Consider the following 13,094-nt stretch of genomic DNA (forward strand, 5'->3'; position numbering starts at 1 on the left):
CTGAAAGGGGAGGAGGGGTACGGGCAGAGGGGAGGGGCTGTTGCGGGGGGCGGAGCCTGTGAAAGGGCTTGTGGGCGGAGCTGCGAAGGGAGCTGATGGGCTGGGAAGGGTGTGGGCGGGACTGTAACGGCGGTCTGGGCGGGGCCGGGTGGGAGGGCGGTCTGGGCGGCGGTGGGAGGGGAGGGGCTGAGAGGAGGGCGGCTCTGGGTGGAGCTGTCGCAGGGGGCGGGGCTGAGAGGGATGTGGGCGGGGCTACGAGGTGGGACTGCGAAGGGCACTGGGCGAGGCTGAGGGGGTCCGGGCGGGGCTACGAGGTGGGACTTCGAAGGGCACTGGGCGGGGCTGAGAGGGGGCGGGGCTACGAGGTGGAACTGAGAAGGGTACTGGGCGGGGCGGGGCTACGAGGTGGGACTGCGAAGGGTATTGGGCGGGGCTGAGGGGATGTGGGCGTGGCTGAGAGGGGAACTGGGCGGGGCGACAAGGTGTCTGGGCCGGGCCGCGCGGGGCTGGAGGGGTCTGGGCCGGACTGGGCGGGGCGATGAGGGCCGGGGCTCCGTGGAGACGCGAGCTTGGCCTCCCTCGGCTGCCGGCTGCGAGGGGCGAGGGCGGTAGGGCCTCCGCGGGAGGCTGGGGCGGCTTCCGAGCAGGGGCCGTGCGGAGGCCGTGGGCGCTGTCAGCCCGGGGTCGATGAAGTAGGGGTGGTAGGCGCGAGGCGGGTGTCCGGGTGTGGCCCCGGGGACTCCGTCCCTGGCACCCCCTTTCCTCCGGGCGCGCGCCCTCCGCCCGCGGGAGCGGGGCCGTGGGGGCGGCCGCCCCGAGCATGCGCACCGGTGTTGCAGCGCGCGAGCGCGGAGTCGGGGTGCTGGGACGCGGGGCGGCGCGAAGCGGGCCCTCTGCCGCCCCGCGCTCCCATGTACGCCTTCTATTCGCTGCTCATCTACATCTTCTACAGCCTCTTCCGCAGGGATGGCGCTGCCCCGGCGGCCGGCGACCCCGAGGACCCCGCCCAGGTGAGAGGGGCGGGCGCAGCTGGGCCGGCGCCCCCCTTCTGAGCGGGTTATGCGGGCCCGCGCAGCGTATGTTCCCGGGGCGCTGACGCTGGGGCGGGGGTGCCGTGCGGGGGGCTCCGTCTCTGTTCTGGTGTTGGAAGCGGAGACCTCACCTCCCTCGGCCCGGTCTCGGAGGGCGGGCCCACAGGCTACCCCCCATCCTCAGAGGTCCCGCTGCTCCCTCCCTAGCCTGCAGGTTGCAAGCGCGGGGGTCGCCGCCGCCCCGACCCGCCCACGGCGGAACTGTGGACCGAGCTGACAGGCCTGGTCGGTAGGTGCTGTCGGTGCGCCGGGAGGGAACCCGCCGGCCGAGGGAGGCGGGGTGCCGTGACCTCTCTGGGAGGGAAGGGCCCAGCAGGTGCCTCCTGCCGGCCTGTGAACCGCGAGCCTCGCCTTCCCCGCTCCCAGGCCTCCCGGGCTGCTCCGAGTCCGAGGATGGACCGGAAGAGGGAGCGGAGGGCCGCCCTGCCGAGGTGTCCCTGGAAGAGGCTCTCGTGCGTCTTGCTGAGTTCCTCTCCGTCCAGCTGGGGGCGGAAGAGAGCTTCGGGAATCCTCCTCCTGACCTGACCAAGGTGAGCCGGGCTGGGGATCCTTCTCCAGCCCACCGGGACTGTCCGCAGGCCTTCTGGGCTCCCCGTGCGTGTCATCACCTCAGGCTCCGTTGCTCTGGTCCTTGTGTCCTTTACAGCCGAGCGATGTCCCCCCACTGTTGACGGTGACGGGTCAGCTCTTGGCTCTCCTGGCCTGGATTCGGAGCCCCAGGGGAAGGCAGGCCCTGTCCCAGGGGACTCAGCCAGCCGCCGAGGGGCAGTGCCCCACTCCTGCTGGTGCGTAGGGAGTAGTGAGTTGTAAAGGGAGTGTGGCAAGGGAGTGAAGCCCGCAGAAAGGGAGCGGCCTGGAGTTTGGGGCCCCATGCCCAGCTTTGCTCCCGAGGTGTCCCCTTCTTCAGGTTAGAGACCTCATCGGTCTTAACTGGGTCCACCCCACTCCAGGATCCCCATCTCAAGAAGAAAGCCCTCCTCTCTCACCAAGGGATGAGGCCCAGGGGCAGAACCCTCCCCAGTTGGCGGAGGACCAGAGGGCGTGGCAGCGGCTGGAGCAGCTCATCCTTGGACAGGTAGGGGTCCGGAAGGCAAAAGGGACAGGGTGGAGGGCCTTGGAGGGAGATGCCTCACCCTGTGCCCTTCCCTCCTCGTCAGCTAGAAGAGCTGCGACAGCAGCTAGAAGTGCAGGAGGAGGAGCTGGGCCGATTGCGCCTGGGAGTGGTAAGGCTGCCGGCCACACACACACACACACACACACACACACACACACGCCTCCGGGAGGGTGACCGAGGGTAATGAGAGGTGGCCCCAGCTTCCGGTGAGTCTTGAGGGCTTCTCTCTCCGCCAGGGGGCGACAGACTCCGAGAAGAGAGTTCAGCATCTAACCCTGGAGAATGAGGCTCTGAAACAGAGCCTGAGCCTCACCCGGGATCTCCTGCTGCACTGGGGTCCTGGCCCCTCCACCAGGGCCCCCCAGGTATCCTCCTTAGCTGCTACTGTTCCTGCCGCCTGGGGCTCCTGCACACCTGGCTATCTGCAACACTGCCCAGGATCTAATGCTGCTGGAACAGAAGCAGGGGGGCCTCTCTGACCTTTCAGGGCCAGAGTCTAGGAGTGTGGACAGGCCCTGGGATGGTCTGTGCAAGGTAGCCCCATCAAGGAGACCCATGCCCGCAGGAGAACATGTCTACCCTGTCCTGTGGCTTTCCCAGTGACGGCCTCAGGAGAGCAGAGGGACCTGGGGAAAGGCGTCCGGCATAAAGTGGGGAGATGTGGATTCATGGCCGGCTCTGCCCGCCCCTCTTGACATGACTTCCCCGTCCATGACATGGGGCGGCTGGAGTGCCCTCGTTCACGTCCCTGCCGGCTCCATAGCTGATCTGGCTCCCACCTTTCTTGCAGGAGGAGGCGGAGGCACTGGTGGAGCTGCAGAGCCGGCTTCAGGAAGCCCAGGACACCACAGAAGCACTTCAAGTCCAGGTGGGCTCTGAGCCCAGGGGCCGGGAAGGCTGGGGCCATGGGGGGCGGGTGGGATCTGAGGCAGGGCCTGGTAAGTGCCTGTTGCCTCAGTGACAGGGGTGGGGTTGGGCGGGCCAGCTGGGGGTGCAGGAGGTGCAGCTGCAGGGCCTGCGGGGGGCCCTTCGGCAGCTCCAGCAGGAGACTGAGCAGAACTGTAGAAGGGAGCTGCGGCAGATGCTCGGGCAGTTGGCAGGTAAGGGCGGGGACCCGCGGTTCACGGGGAGGCCGGGAACTGGGCTTTCCCTCACAACAAACTCTCCCTGCCAGGACTTCGGACACGTATGGCCAGCCTGCGTCAGGGCTGTGGGGACCTCCGAGGACTGGTCAGCACGTTTACCCAGAGCTGTCAGTGTTCGCTCAATGAGGCCCGGGGTCAGGTCAGGACCACTGCCCCCTCTCTAGCGCATGCTCTCTGGGCAGCTGGGTCACTGTTCTTCCATGGGGGCCTGTGTTCCTTCTTCCCACCCCAGGGCCTTGCCTGCTCCAATGCAGGTGGTAGGCTCTGGAATCAGAACAGCTTGTGATCTCACCCATTCTGGGTGTGATCTCGCCTGTGGGCCTCATTGTTGTCTGTGTAAACTAGGGCGACAGTAAACCCCTCACGGAACTGTCAACCCCATAGGAGATAGATGTCTTTTTCTGTGATCCTCCTCACGTTCTGGGTCTCCATCCTGGGCCCACTGAATGATGCTTCTAAGGGCCCAAAGCCAGTAAAAGTTGTGCATCACCACAGCTGGTAGCTCTGCATTGCCCCAGCACCCCTCCCCCAGCCCCCACTTCCTCACATTCCTATCCCACCAGGTATCCTGGGCCCTGGGGGCACTGTCAGCTGGCGCGGCTGGGACTCAGCTCCCTGAGGAGCAGCAGAGGCCCCCAACTGGATGCCCAGGGCGGCTGCTGGAGCTCAAGGGTATGGCAGGCTTGGAGAGCAGAGGAGTGGGGCGGCGAGCCTGAGGACGGAGAGCCTCCCTGTGTTTCAGGGCCCCGGAGGCAGCCCACTGATGTGATCTCCACTCCAGGAAATATCCGTGTGCTGTGTCGGCTGAGGCCAGGGACACCCTCCAGCCTGGTGAGCTCGGAGCCTGGCCCCAGTGGCACTGTCACCACCTGCTATCGAGGGCGCCAGCGTCGCTTTCGCCTGGACTGGGTCTTCTCTCCAGAGGCCAGCCAGGAGGAGGTGATGCTCTGCCCTTGCACCTGTGCTGACCTTCCCTCGTACTGCCTGAGAGTCAGAAGAGGCTCCGGGTTTCCCTCCTTCTGCCTTCCCAGTAGCTGGACTCCCGTGAAGGGAAGCAAACAGGAGGTTCTGGGAGACAAGAATGACAGCCTAGCTGGATACCTCCTTTCCTTCCAGAATATTCCCATTACATCCCTTTGCGGTTTCAATGAAAACGAGCCTGCTGGTTTAATGGAAAGGTTAACGTTTTTAAACGTAATTTTTTACCAAGGAAGTAAGAAAAATGAGCGTGTCTGATATGATGATGGCTGCTGCTCACAGGGAGCTGGCTGCAGAGCAGGGCCAGGGTGCTGCTGTGGTGGGGACAGTGCTGTGAACTTCCCCCAGGCTTCATGGGCTACTCACTCTTCCAAGCCTGGTGAAGTGGGCCAGCTGTGAGGGCAGGGCCAGGGCGGGGCAGCGCAAGGCAGGGTGTGGCGGGCGCACGGGCTGGGGAGCCAGTAGCTTCCAGCCTTGGCGCTCTCCTGCCCTCCTCCTCCCAGACTCCCAGGCCCAGCTCAGCACCTTGCTTCCTATACTGGCCGTCTCTGTCTACATAGACTTCCAAAGCTCAGGAAACAGAGTCAATCACGTAAGGTGCAGAGCTAGCCGAGATTCCGACCCGGGTTGGCCTCACAGGGACACAGTGTGAGGAGGGGCTGGCAGGTGGCAGGTGGCCAGAGCTCAATCGCCCACTTCCTAGAGAGCAGGGGCTGTTTTTCACCTGTGTCTCTATCTCACACACTTCCCCTGTCTCAGCCTGCTTCCCAGACTTCAAACATCCCCCACCCCCCCACTCTCCATCCCCCCCCCCCCCCCCCCCGCGGTCTGCTACCTTCTGGGCAGTCCTCTGGACACTGCTGTCCCTTATGTGTCTGACCAGAGGCATCTTTCACTGAGCCCCCTCACCTGTGTTTCCCATCTCTGCAAGGACACCACACAGTCCCCGCACCCTGGTCACCCCCAGTGCTTCCTGTCAGTCATGGAATCTTAGTGACCTCATGGGCAATTCTGGATTCCGCACTCGCTGCTGGCAGTCAAGGTGTTAAGTAGAACCCACAGGCTACTCAGTTACCAGCCTTCTGGGCACAAAAGCTGGCCATGTCGGTGCTCAAAAGGCTGCTGCTGGGGTCCAGTTGCCAACAGGATATGAGTCCCAGCCACATCTCCTCAGCTGCCTCTGGACTCTCCCAGGGCCAGGGTTCCGGTGACCTTGGCTAGCCACCCTCTGCGCACCTGTGGAGCCCTCCTGGGCTCACCCTTTATGTGAGTCCTCTCGCTCCGAGCTCCCCTTGATCTTTACACCAGGTATCACTGCAGTGGTCACCTTGGAGGGAAAGCCTTGGCCTAGAAGATCCATGTGTGCTTTGCTTCCTGTCACAGCTGGGCTTTGAACCTGGCAGTCAAGCCCAGCATTTGGGCTCCTGGCTGCTGCTCTCCTGGGCCTCCAAGCCTCCTCAGAAGTCCAGCGCTCCGTGTTGCTTGTTCTCTCACATCCCTTTCCTTCCTTGCCTGGCAAATTCTTGCAAATGCCAGTTTCTCCAGGGAGCCACCTCAATTTGTTGGGAGATCTGCCCTTCCACCATGCTCCCCTGGAGCCATCCTCCCTGGGTAACCAAGCTCTGTCCACACTGTGTCCTAAGTCCTGGGGCTTAGGACCCCTCGCACCCCTCCTCCCCCTAGGTCTTCAGGGAGCTGGAGCCAGCTGTGCTGTCCTGCCTCCGAGGCTACAGCGTCTGCATTTTCACCTATGGTCAGACAGGGACAGGGAAGACCTACAGTATGGAGGTGGGAAGGGGAGACCCTGGGTGGCTCCTGGGGCCAGGAGCTGGGCTGGGAGTCTGATGCAGCACTTGCCCTGTTCCAGGGCCCACCTGAGGACCCTGGCATAGCTCCTAGGGCACTGCAGTCACTGTTCCAGGAAATGGGGACTGGGGGACACCACCGTGTGACTCTCAGCATGGTGGAGATCTACAATGAGGCTGTCAGGTCAGGTCCATGCTATAGCCCGTCCTCTGTATCCTGTGCCCCTCCAGTGACCCTGGGAGTCTCGGAAACCCAGCCCTTCCCTTTCTCACTAGGGACCTCCTAGCCCCAGGGCCTCCTGAACGCCTGGCCGTCAGGCAGGGCCCGGCAGGCCAGGGGGGCATTCAGGTGGCTGGCCTCACGTACTGGGACGTGCCCAACCTGGAGACGCTGCACCAGGTAAGGCTGCCCAGTGGCATCGCGCCCCCCCAGCCCTCCCAGCAGCTCTCCAAGGCCCCCGCCTGTGCTCCCACGCAGGGACGCAGACCCTGCGGCAGGCCGGTCGTGTCGCTCCGCCCTCCAGATGCTGAGCCTGGGGAGGAGCAACCGGGCCACCGCCGCCACCACCAAGAATAGGCACAGCTCTCGGTCTCACGCCTTGGTCACGCTAACGCTGCGCACGGCAGCCCCCCCGCGCGGGCCGGGCACCGCAGGTACCGGGGGCGCACCTGAGCCCTGCGGGGGGCGGGGGGCTCGCAGCGCCGGATCCGGGGCTCCCCCCACGCCCGCTCGCTCGCCCCGGCAGGCACCCTGCACCTGGTGGACCTGGCGGGATCCGAGCGTGCCTGGAAGGCGGGGGCGGCCGGCACGTCGCGGGGAGACCGAGACGGCGCGCAGCGGCTGCGGGAGGCCCGGACCATCAACCGCTCGCTGCTGGCCCTGGGCGGCGTGATGGCTGCGCTGCGGGCCCGCCGGCCGCACGTGCCCTTCCGCGACTCGCAGCTCACGCGCCTGCTGCAGCCCGCGCTCGGGCCGGGCGCCACCGCCGTGCTGCTGCTGCAGGTGGGCGGCGGGCGGGAGGGGAGGAGCGGGGCGGGAGCCGGGTCGAGGCGGGGGTGGGAGGGGACCGGACGACACCGGGGTGCTGCTGCTGCAGGTGGGCGGCTGGCGGAAGGGGACCGGGGCGGGAGGGGGGCGGGCCGGGCGCCACCGCAGTGCTGCTGCTGCAGGTGGGCGGCGGCAGCGGGGCGGGGCGGGGCGGGGCGCGGCGAGGGAGCGAGGCCGGGAGGGGACGGGGCGGGGGCGGGGGCGGGAGGGGATCGGACGACCCCGCGGTGCTGCGGCTGCAGGTGGGCGGCCCGGAGGGGGCCGGGAGCCGCCCGCGCGGGGCCGCCCACCAGCGCCGCTTGCCTGCAGATTTCCACGCGGCCGGAGGACCTGGGCGAGACTGTGTGCTCGCTGAAGTTCGCCGAGCGAGTGGGCCAGGTGGAGCTGGGGCCCGCCCGGCGCTGCAGGGTTCCGCGCTCGGGGACGCCGTCTTCGCTCAGCACCGACACGCCGCTCACCGGGACCCCGTGCACGCCCACGCCGCCCCCTGGCAGCCCTCCCAGCCCCGGCCCAGACAGCGACTCCAGCTCGGCCCTCGGGACCCAAAAGGCCGGGGACTCCTAGTCCCGGCCGCGCCTCTGCCGGCAGAGGCGGCAAAGCCCCTGCCCCCCTCCCGGAGTCGGTCCCCCTGCCCCGCGAGGAGTATTTAGCCTAGGGACCTGATCGCCGCTCCCTCCCCCAGGCCCCCGGCTCCCTCCTTATCACCATTTGCTGTTATCATCGCGGCGCACAGCAGGGGATGCCAGGGCTGTGGGAGGTAGGCCCCGCCAAGCGGCTACCCCAGTCACCCCCATCACCAAGAATCAGACTTGGCATTAAAATATTGTCTACTCCTTTACTGTTATCTTCCCCACTACCACCACCGAAACCAAGTAGGGTCTTGATTTCCTTTCCCCAAAAAGGTGCTACTACCTCATTCCCAGGCAGAGGAGGGAGGACAGGACTTCAGGCTGAGGCACCGTGTAGGGTCTCCCTCCCCCAGCCGGGAGCCAGGGGTGGGAAGTGACACGTGGTGATGGATGGATGGAAGGAAGGAAGGACACACGGACAGAGAAAGTGGGATCAGGAAGGGGCTACTGCGAGCCAAGCCCCCACTCTTTGCAGTTTGGCCTCTGGGGGTGGGGGGATAGGAGAGGCCCGACTGAGCATCCGGGCCAGAGCAGTGCCTAGCTAGACCCCAACCCTTTGTGGGGTATGGGGTAGTCCAATAAACATGGTGGATTCTCAGCACCGCTGGTGCCTGGTGTTTCAGGGCTGCTGCGGCCACAGACACCTCCTGGACCTCTTGGCCGTGGTTCCCCAACAAGTCAGTGGTGGCAGGAAGGTTAGAAGAAAGCCGCCCCTGCCCCGGGAGCCTCACAGGCTGTACCAGGAGAGTAGCCAGCCAGGGGTGGAGGCAGCTGGATCTCGGGAGTGGCTCACCCATACATCATAGATGCTCTTGTTGGGTGGTACCCCCTGGAAGAGGGCATCGAGATCCCAGAGCAGCCCTGGGGGGCCGTGAGTTTCAGAGGCCACCCCCCAGTAGGCTGAGCTGGTTGAAGGTGGGCACTGGGGACAGGATGCGGGTGGTAGTGGAGCCAGGGGCATTACCACATTGGGAGTGTAGATGGGCAAGTAGGAGGTGGGCAGCTGCCCCCAGAGTGAGGGCCTGTGACTCCCACCGGGCAGCCCCCCGGGGTCTGGGGAAGCCTGCAGTAAGTGGAGAGGCCAGGCTCTGTGCTCAGGGGAAAGGGGTGGGGGCCTGCTGGTCCCCCCCTGGGAAGCCTCCCCATCTGCTCTCCTGGGCCCGGTGAGCAGGCAGGGCGGCCACGGAGGCTGCTCGCAGGGCAGGGGGGGAGTGCGCACCCCCTCCTCCCCCGGGCTGCCCCGGGCTGCCCCTTCCCCGGGGTCCCCCAGCAAAGACTTTATGCTGAAGCCCTCGCTGGGCGGCGGCTGGGGGCTGGGCGGCGGCTGGGGGCTGGGCGGCGGCTGGGGGCTGGGCGGCGGCTGGGGGCTGGGCGGACGGTAAGGCCAGCCGTGCAGCACGTAGGGGCCCAGGTCCTTGGCGAAGGCGCCCCGCGCGCCTCTGCTCTGCCAGCGCCTGCACAGGGCCGTGTTCTGCAGCCGCAGCGCCTCGGCTGGGATCAGGCTCACGTCGACGGCCCAGAAGTTGCCCTTGGCCTGGGGCTTCGCCGGATCCTTAGGCACCTGGACGGGGAGGGGAGGCTCGGTGAGGCGTCTGGCCCGATACAGCCCTGCCGCCCAGCTGCGACCCCCCCACCCCCGGGCCCCACCTTGCGGAAGCAGCGGTTGGAGGAGAGGTTGTGGCGGATGGAGTCCTTCCAGCCCTCGTAGTCGTCCTTGAAGAAGGGGAACGCGGCCTGGACCTGACGGATGATCTGAAAGCGCGGCCCGGCCGGTCGGCCCGGCGCCGTGAGCGGGAGCGGGAGGGGGAGGGGGGCAGCACCACCCCTCCCCCACAGCCAGGCTTAGGGGCGTCGCACCCCTCCCCCACCCCTCACACCCCCGCCCACAAAACACCTTGGTGCCCGCAGGAGGGAAGGGTGCGCCTGCCTGAGCACCTGGGCTCTTTCCCCTGCTGCCCAGGCCTGGATGGGCGCCCTGGCTTAGCTGGGTAGGGCCAGGTGAGGATGGAGGCCGGAGTCCCAGCCTGGGCCTAGAAGGGGGACGGGTCCCGCCAAAGGTCCGATCGCCCAGCGTCAGGGAGAATGGGGGTCCCTCTCACCTGGGCCAGCTTCAGCCTGCGGGAGGGTGCGGCCTGGATCACCAAGGCAATCATGGCCAAGTAGGTGTAGGGGGGCTTGTCATGCCGCAGGTATCTCTTCTTCCTCCTCTTGGGGGGCTGGGAGGACGACTCCGACCCAGGGAGCCCCAGGCGTGGGTGGCTGCAGGGCCCCATGCAGGGGAGGCAGGCAGCGTGGGCTGGGGCCTGGCCCCGTGGAGGCAAGGCGACCGGGCGGTGTAGTGAGGAGACGCTGGGGGCCTGAGGCCGGGGGCCTGGCGGGCCAGACCCTTTATCATTCGGATGGAAGGGGGAGGGGAGGGGAGGCAAAGGGAGGGAGGAATCGGCTGGTGGGGGAGGGGAGCATTCGAGGGCTGCCACAATTAGCAGGTTTCAGCTAATCTGGAAGGGAGGGGTGGGGAAGATTGCAGTGGGGGCTGCGGGCGGCCACCCGGGCCTCATTCTTCGCCCCTAGGCTGCCTTCAGCACCCCCTGCAAACTGCAAGGAAGAGCCTTTGGAAGGGTCCCCTGACCTAGGATTCCTTTATCCTGGCTGCGCTGGCCTATTTGGGAGCCAAGGGAGTTGGTTTACCCAAAGTTGACCTGCCAAGAGTGGGTGGGGCCTGCTCAGAGTTCAAGGCTGAGCAGTTTCCCGGACCTAGATGGGGGGGGGGGGGGGGGGGGGGCGGGGAAACCTGGAGGTTTCCTGGAGGAAACCTCAGGAACAAAATAGGTACACAGTTAATCCAAGGCATTTCCCCAGGGGCTGCTACAGGGCCCCAGTGGATTCCCAAGGCCGTGGAGGCCCCTTCCTGCCTTCCATGATGCCTGTCAGCAGTGTAAGCTGACCAGCTCTCATTATTCACTGTTTACCTCACTGGCCTTCCCTGGCCACAGAGGCCTTTCTGGAGGCAGTTTGCCTCCCTTTTCCTCTTTTGGTCCTCTGGGTCCGAAGCTCCGGAGCTTGCTACGCAGGAGGTTGCCCCTCCTTCTTCTAGGGCACCTGGGCCGTGCTCCTGGGTGTGTGTGTGGAGGAAGAGGTCGCCTAGCTGGAGAGGGTTTGCTGGACACCTCTTGGGGCCAGGCCTGGAGGATACAGCTCCATGGGTCATAGTTCCTGCGCAGGGAGCGTGCAATGACAGGAGTGAGAGCACAGGTGTGCTGTGAGAGTACACAGGAAGGCTTCTCAGGCAGCCACAGGACCCTGAGGCTTAGTCTAGATGGAAGGAGATGCTCCCCAGGCAGGTGGGGGGTGGCCTGCATGGAGGAGGGGCACTCTAGGAAAGGGCGGAGCCGCAGGCTGGGGGGCCTGAGGGGCCGGCACCCCCTGGGCACCCCTTGCGCAGGCCTGGCTGTGGCCTCTGAGGATTTTGGCAGGCCTAGGGCCTGCCCCAGTAGTGTAGTCCCAGAAAAATGCCTCTGGCAGGTGCCCTGAGGCTCACTGGTCTCTCTGTTCCCAGACCCTGTTCTTGTCCTCACCTTCTCTCGGGCCACCTGATTCGTCAAGGCCTTTTGAGTCAGTCAAGGCCTGTGCTCTGGACTGTGACCCAAAGCGCGGTCCTGCCCCTCCCCAACAGGTTTGCCCAAAGCGGGTGCTAGGTCCAGGACACTAGCAGCGGTGTCTGGTGCTGGTGTCGGGGCCCCCAGGCCCGGGGGGAACCAGAGGAGCACAGGGACACTTTATCACCCCAGTCCCAGGTCGCAGCTGTGCCCGGGTAGCCAACACTCTTAATTGGTTGGAAATCCGGGGCATATAGGAGGTTCGTAACTGGGGCTGCGGCGCTGAGGGGCGCCCTGGAGACGCAGGGGCTGACCCAGGCAATGGGACGCAGGAGCGCACTACTCCCCTCACTCACACCACCTCTTCCGGTCCCGGAGCTCTGGTTAGAGGGTCGCGGTGTCTCCGCGGGCTGTGACCACCGTCTCTGAACTTCTAGCCCTACTCTATCCGCAAAGAGGCCCTCTCCTGCAGGTCTGTCACCACCTCCCTGGCACCGGGCCTGTCTCGACATTCAAGGCTCCTTGAGTCCGGACCGGGCTCCTCCAACCCCTTAGCCACCACCGCAGTGGCTTCCCATCGCCCCAGGGCGCCGGGTATGCCTCGCCCTGTGTGTGTCCGGGATGGGTCTGCTTTGGTGCACTCCGACTTCTCCCTAAAAGCCCAGGGCGGGGAGACGGACGCCCTCCCGAGAGCCTCAGGACTGCCGGCCCCTCCCGCCCGCCTCGCGCCTCCCGCGCCTCGGAGGCCGCCGCCGCGGAGAGGCTGGCACAGCACGGTGGGCAGCGGTCCCCGCCGGGCAGGCCCCGCCCCCGGCTCCCCGGCCCCGCCCCCGGGCTCCCGTGGGGCGCCGCGGCTTCCGGCTGTGGGCCGCGCGGGCCGGAAGTATAGCGTTGCCATGGCGAGGGCCGGGCGCGGGACCCGCCCCCCCGGCGCCCAGAGGAGCGCGGGGCGGCGGGAGCGGTGGCCGGGATCCGGCCGGCTGCGCGGCGGAAGGTGCGGCGCGGACTTCCGGGGCTCGCGGCGGGGGAGGGCGGGGGCGCGGGGTGCCCCCGGGTCGGGCGCGGCCGATGTGCCTGCGGACTGGTGGTTCCTGCGACCTGCGGGTCAGGTAGGCAGGGCGGCGGGGGCTCAGGCCGGCGGGGCGGGGCGGTGCCCGGGCTTCGTGCAGGCTTCGGGCTTGGGCCAGGCGGGGAGCCGGGCGGCCGCGCGTCTCGGGGGAGGCGAGCGTGGCTCCGGGCCGCTGGGGACGTGCAGGCCCGGGGGCAGGGGCGGAGGGCGCGGACGGCCGTGCCGGGTTAGCGACGCCGCAGGAAGGCCGCCTCCCGGGGGTGCAGCGCCTGCCGGGGCCCAGCGGCCAGGCCCCGTGGGTGCTCCGCTGGGTGCCGGGGTGCTCCTGGCTGTGCTGCCTCGTTCACTTCAGGGACCGCGAGGGCGCCCCAGCCGGGGTGTCGAGGGGCCGCGGTGCCCGAAGCAGCCTGCGCAGAGGCCACGCCGGGCTCCTCAGCCCTGTCCCCAGGCTCTCGGCCAGAGCTGCGGTGCGGAAGCTTTAGGGGGTCCTTCCTTGCCTCCCTCCCTCCCTGTGCACGGGCTGGCCTTCCTCTTGGTGGCTGGAGCCTCCTCCCCGGCTCTGCTGCTCCGTCCTGGCCTCGTCTCCCACCTGGCTGGGCTGCGCCTAGACTTTGCCCTC

The 13,094-nt window shown here is 67.0% G+C and overlaps 3 protein-coding genes across 9 annotated transcripts in view; 2 read left to right on the forward strand and 1 right to left on the reverse strand.

The window, feature by feature from the left end:
- Nucleotides 1–635: 635 nt before the first annotated feature.
- On the forward strand, nucleotides 636–8,019 carry KIFC2 (kinesin family member C2). 4 transcript variants are annotated; one of them, XM_077847711.1, is made up of 18 exons: nucleotides 638–1,010; nucleotides 1,239–1,320; nucleotides 1,458–1,621; nucleotides 1,738–1,876; nucleotides 2,042–2,166; nucleotides 2,249–2,314; nucleotides 2,442–2,570; nucleotides 2,996–3,073; nucleotides 3,191–3,305; nucleotides 3,380–3,489; nucleotides 3,914–4,022; nucleotides 4,132–4,289; nucleotides 6,012–6,116; nucleotides 6,196–6,317; nucleotides 6,410–6,533; nucleotides 6,658–6,787; nucleotides 6,880–7,136; nucleotides 7,491–8,019. In XM_077847711.1, exons 1-18 carry the CDS (start codon nucleotides 912–914, stop codon nucleotides 7,743–7,745), a joined length of 2,367 nt encoding a protein of 788 aa, XP_077703837.1. In that variant the 5' UTR covers nucleotides 638–911; the 3' UTR covers nucleotides 7,746–8,019. The 4 variants fall into 4 exon arrangements, with proteins under 4 accessions (XP_077703839.1, XP_077703838.1, XP_077703840.1 ...); XM_077847713.1 differs by lacking the exon at nucleotides 2,442–2,570 and having other exon boundaries at nucleotides 636–1,010; XM_077847712.1 differs by lacking the exon at nucleotides 2,249–2,314 and having other exon boundaries at nucleotides 636–1,010.
- Nucleotides 7,986–12,156, reverse strand: FOXH1 (forkhead box H1). The gene is made up of 3 exons (XM_077847721.1): nucleotides 9,910–12,156; nucleotides 9,458–9,562; nucleotides 7,986–9,371 (listed from the first exon to the last, which is right to left on the reverse strand). The coding sequence occupies exons 1-3, from the start codon at nucleotides 10,081–10,083 to the stop codon at nucleotides 8,538–8,540; spliced, it is 1,113 nt and encodes a 370-aa protein (XP_077703847.1). The 5' UTR covers nucleotides 10,084–12,156; the 3' UTR covers nucleotides 7,986–8,537.
- Nucleotides 12,157–12,278: 122 nt separating this feature from the next.
- PPP1R16A (protein phosphatase 1 regulatory subunit 16A) overlaps nucleotides 12,279–13,094 on the forward strand; it is a 35,003-nt gene continuing 34,187 nt past the window's right edge. Inside the window, exon 1 of one of the 4 annotated variants that reach the window (XM_077847726.1) lies at nucleotides 12,279–12,400. The gene's annotated coding sequence lies outside the window, so the exon portion shown is untranslated. Of the gene's footprint in view, nucleotides 12,516–13,094 lie in introns of all 4 variants that reach the window. The other 3 variants (XM_077847725.1, XM_077847723.1, XM_077847724.1) reach the window with 3 other exon arrangements.

This window comes from Canis aureus, chromosome 14 (genome assembly GCF_053574225.1).
Source record: "Canis aureus isolate CA01 chromosome 14, VMU_Caureus_v.1.0, whole genome shotgun sequence".
Taxonomy (NCBI): domain Eukaryota; kingdom Metazoa; phylum Chordata; class Mammalia; order Carnivora; family Canidae; genus Canis; species Canis aureus.

What these genes read in the sequence shown, in the direction of transcription:
- KIFC2 (XM_077847711.1), top strand. Translation starts at nt 912, where the DNA reads ATGTACGCCTTCTATTCGCTGCTCATCTACATCTTCTACAGCCTCTTC. An exon ending in CTCCTCCTGACCTGACCAAG is followed by an intron (nt 1,622 to 1,737) that starts GTGAGCCGGGCT and finishes TGTCCTTTACAG; the next exon opens with CCGAGCGATGTCCCCCCACT. An exon ending in GATGCTCGGGCAGTTGGCAG is followed by an intron (nt 3,306 to 3,379) that starts GTAAGGGCGGGG and finishes TCTCCCTGCCAG; the next exon opens with GACTTCGGACACGTATGGCC.
- FOXH1 (XM_077847721.1), bottom strand. Translation starts at nt 10,083, where the DNA reads ATGGGGCCCTGCAGCCACCCACGCCTGGGGCTCCCTGGGTCGGAGTCG. An exon ending in GCAGGCTGAAGCTGGCCCAG is followed by an intron (nt 9,563 to 9,909) that starts GTGAGAGGGACC and finishes CCGCGCTTTCAG; the next exon opens with ATCATCCGTCAGGTCCAGGC. An exon ending in CCAACCGCTGCTTCCGCAAG is followed by an intron (nt 9,372 to 9,457) that starts GTGGGGCCCGGG and finishes CTCCCCGTCCAG; the next exon opens with GTGCCTAAGGATCCGGCGAA.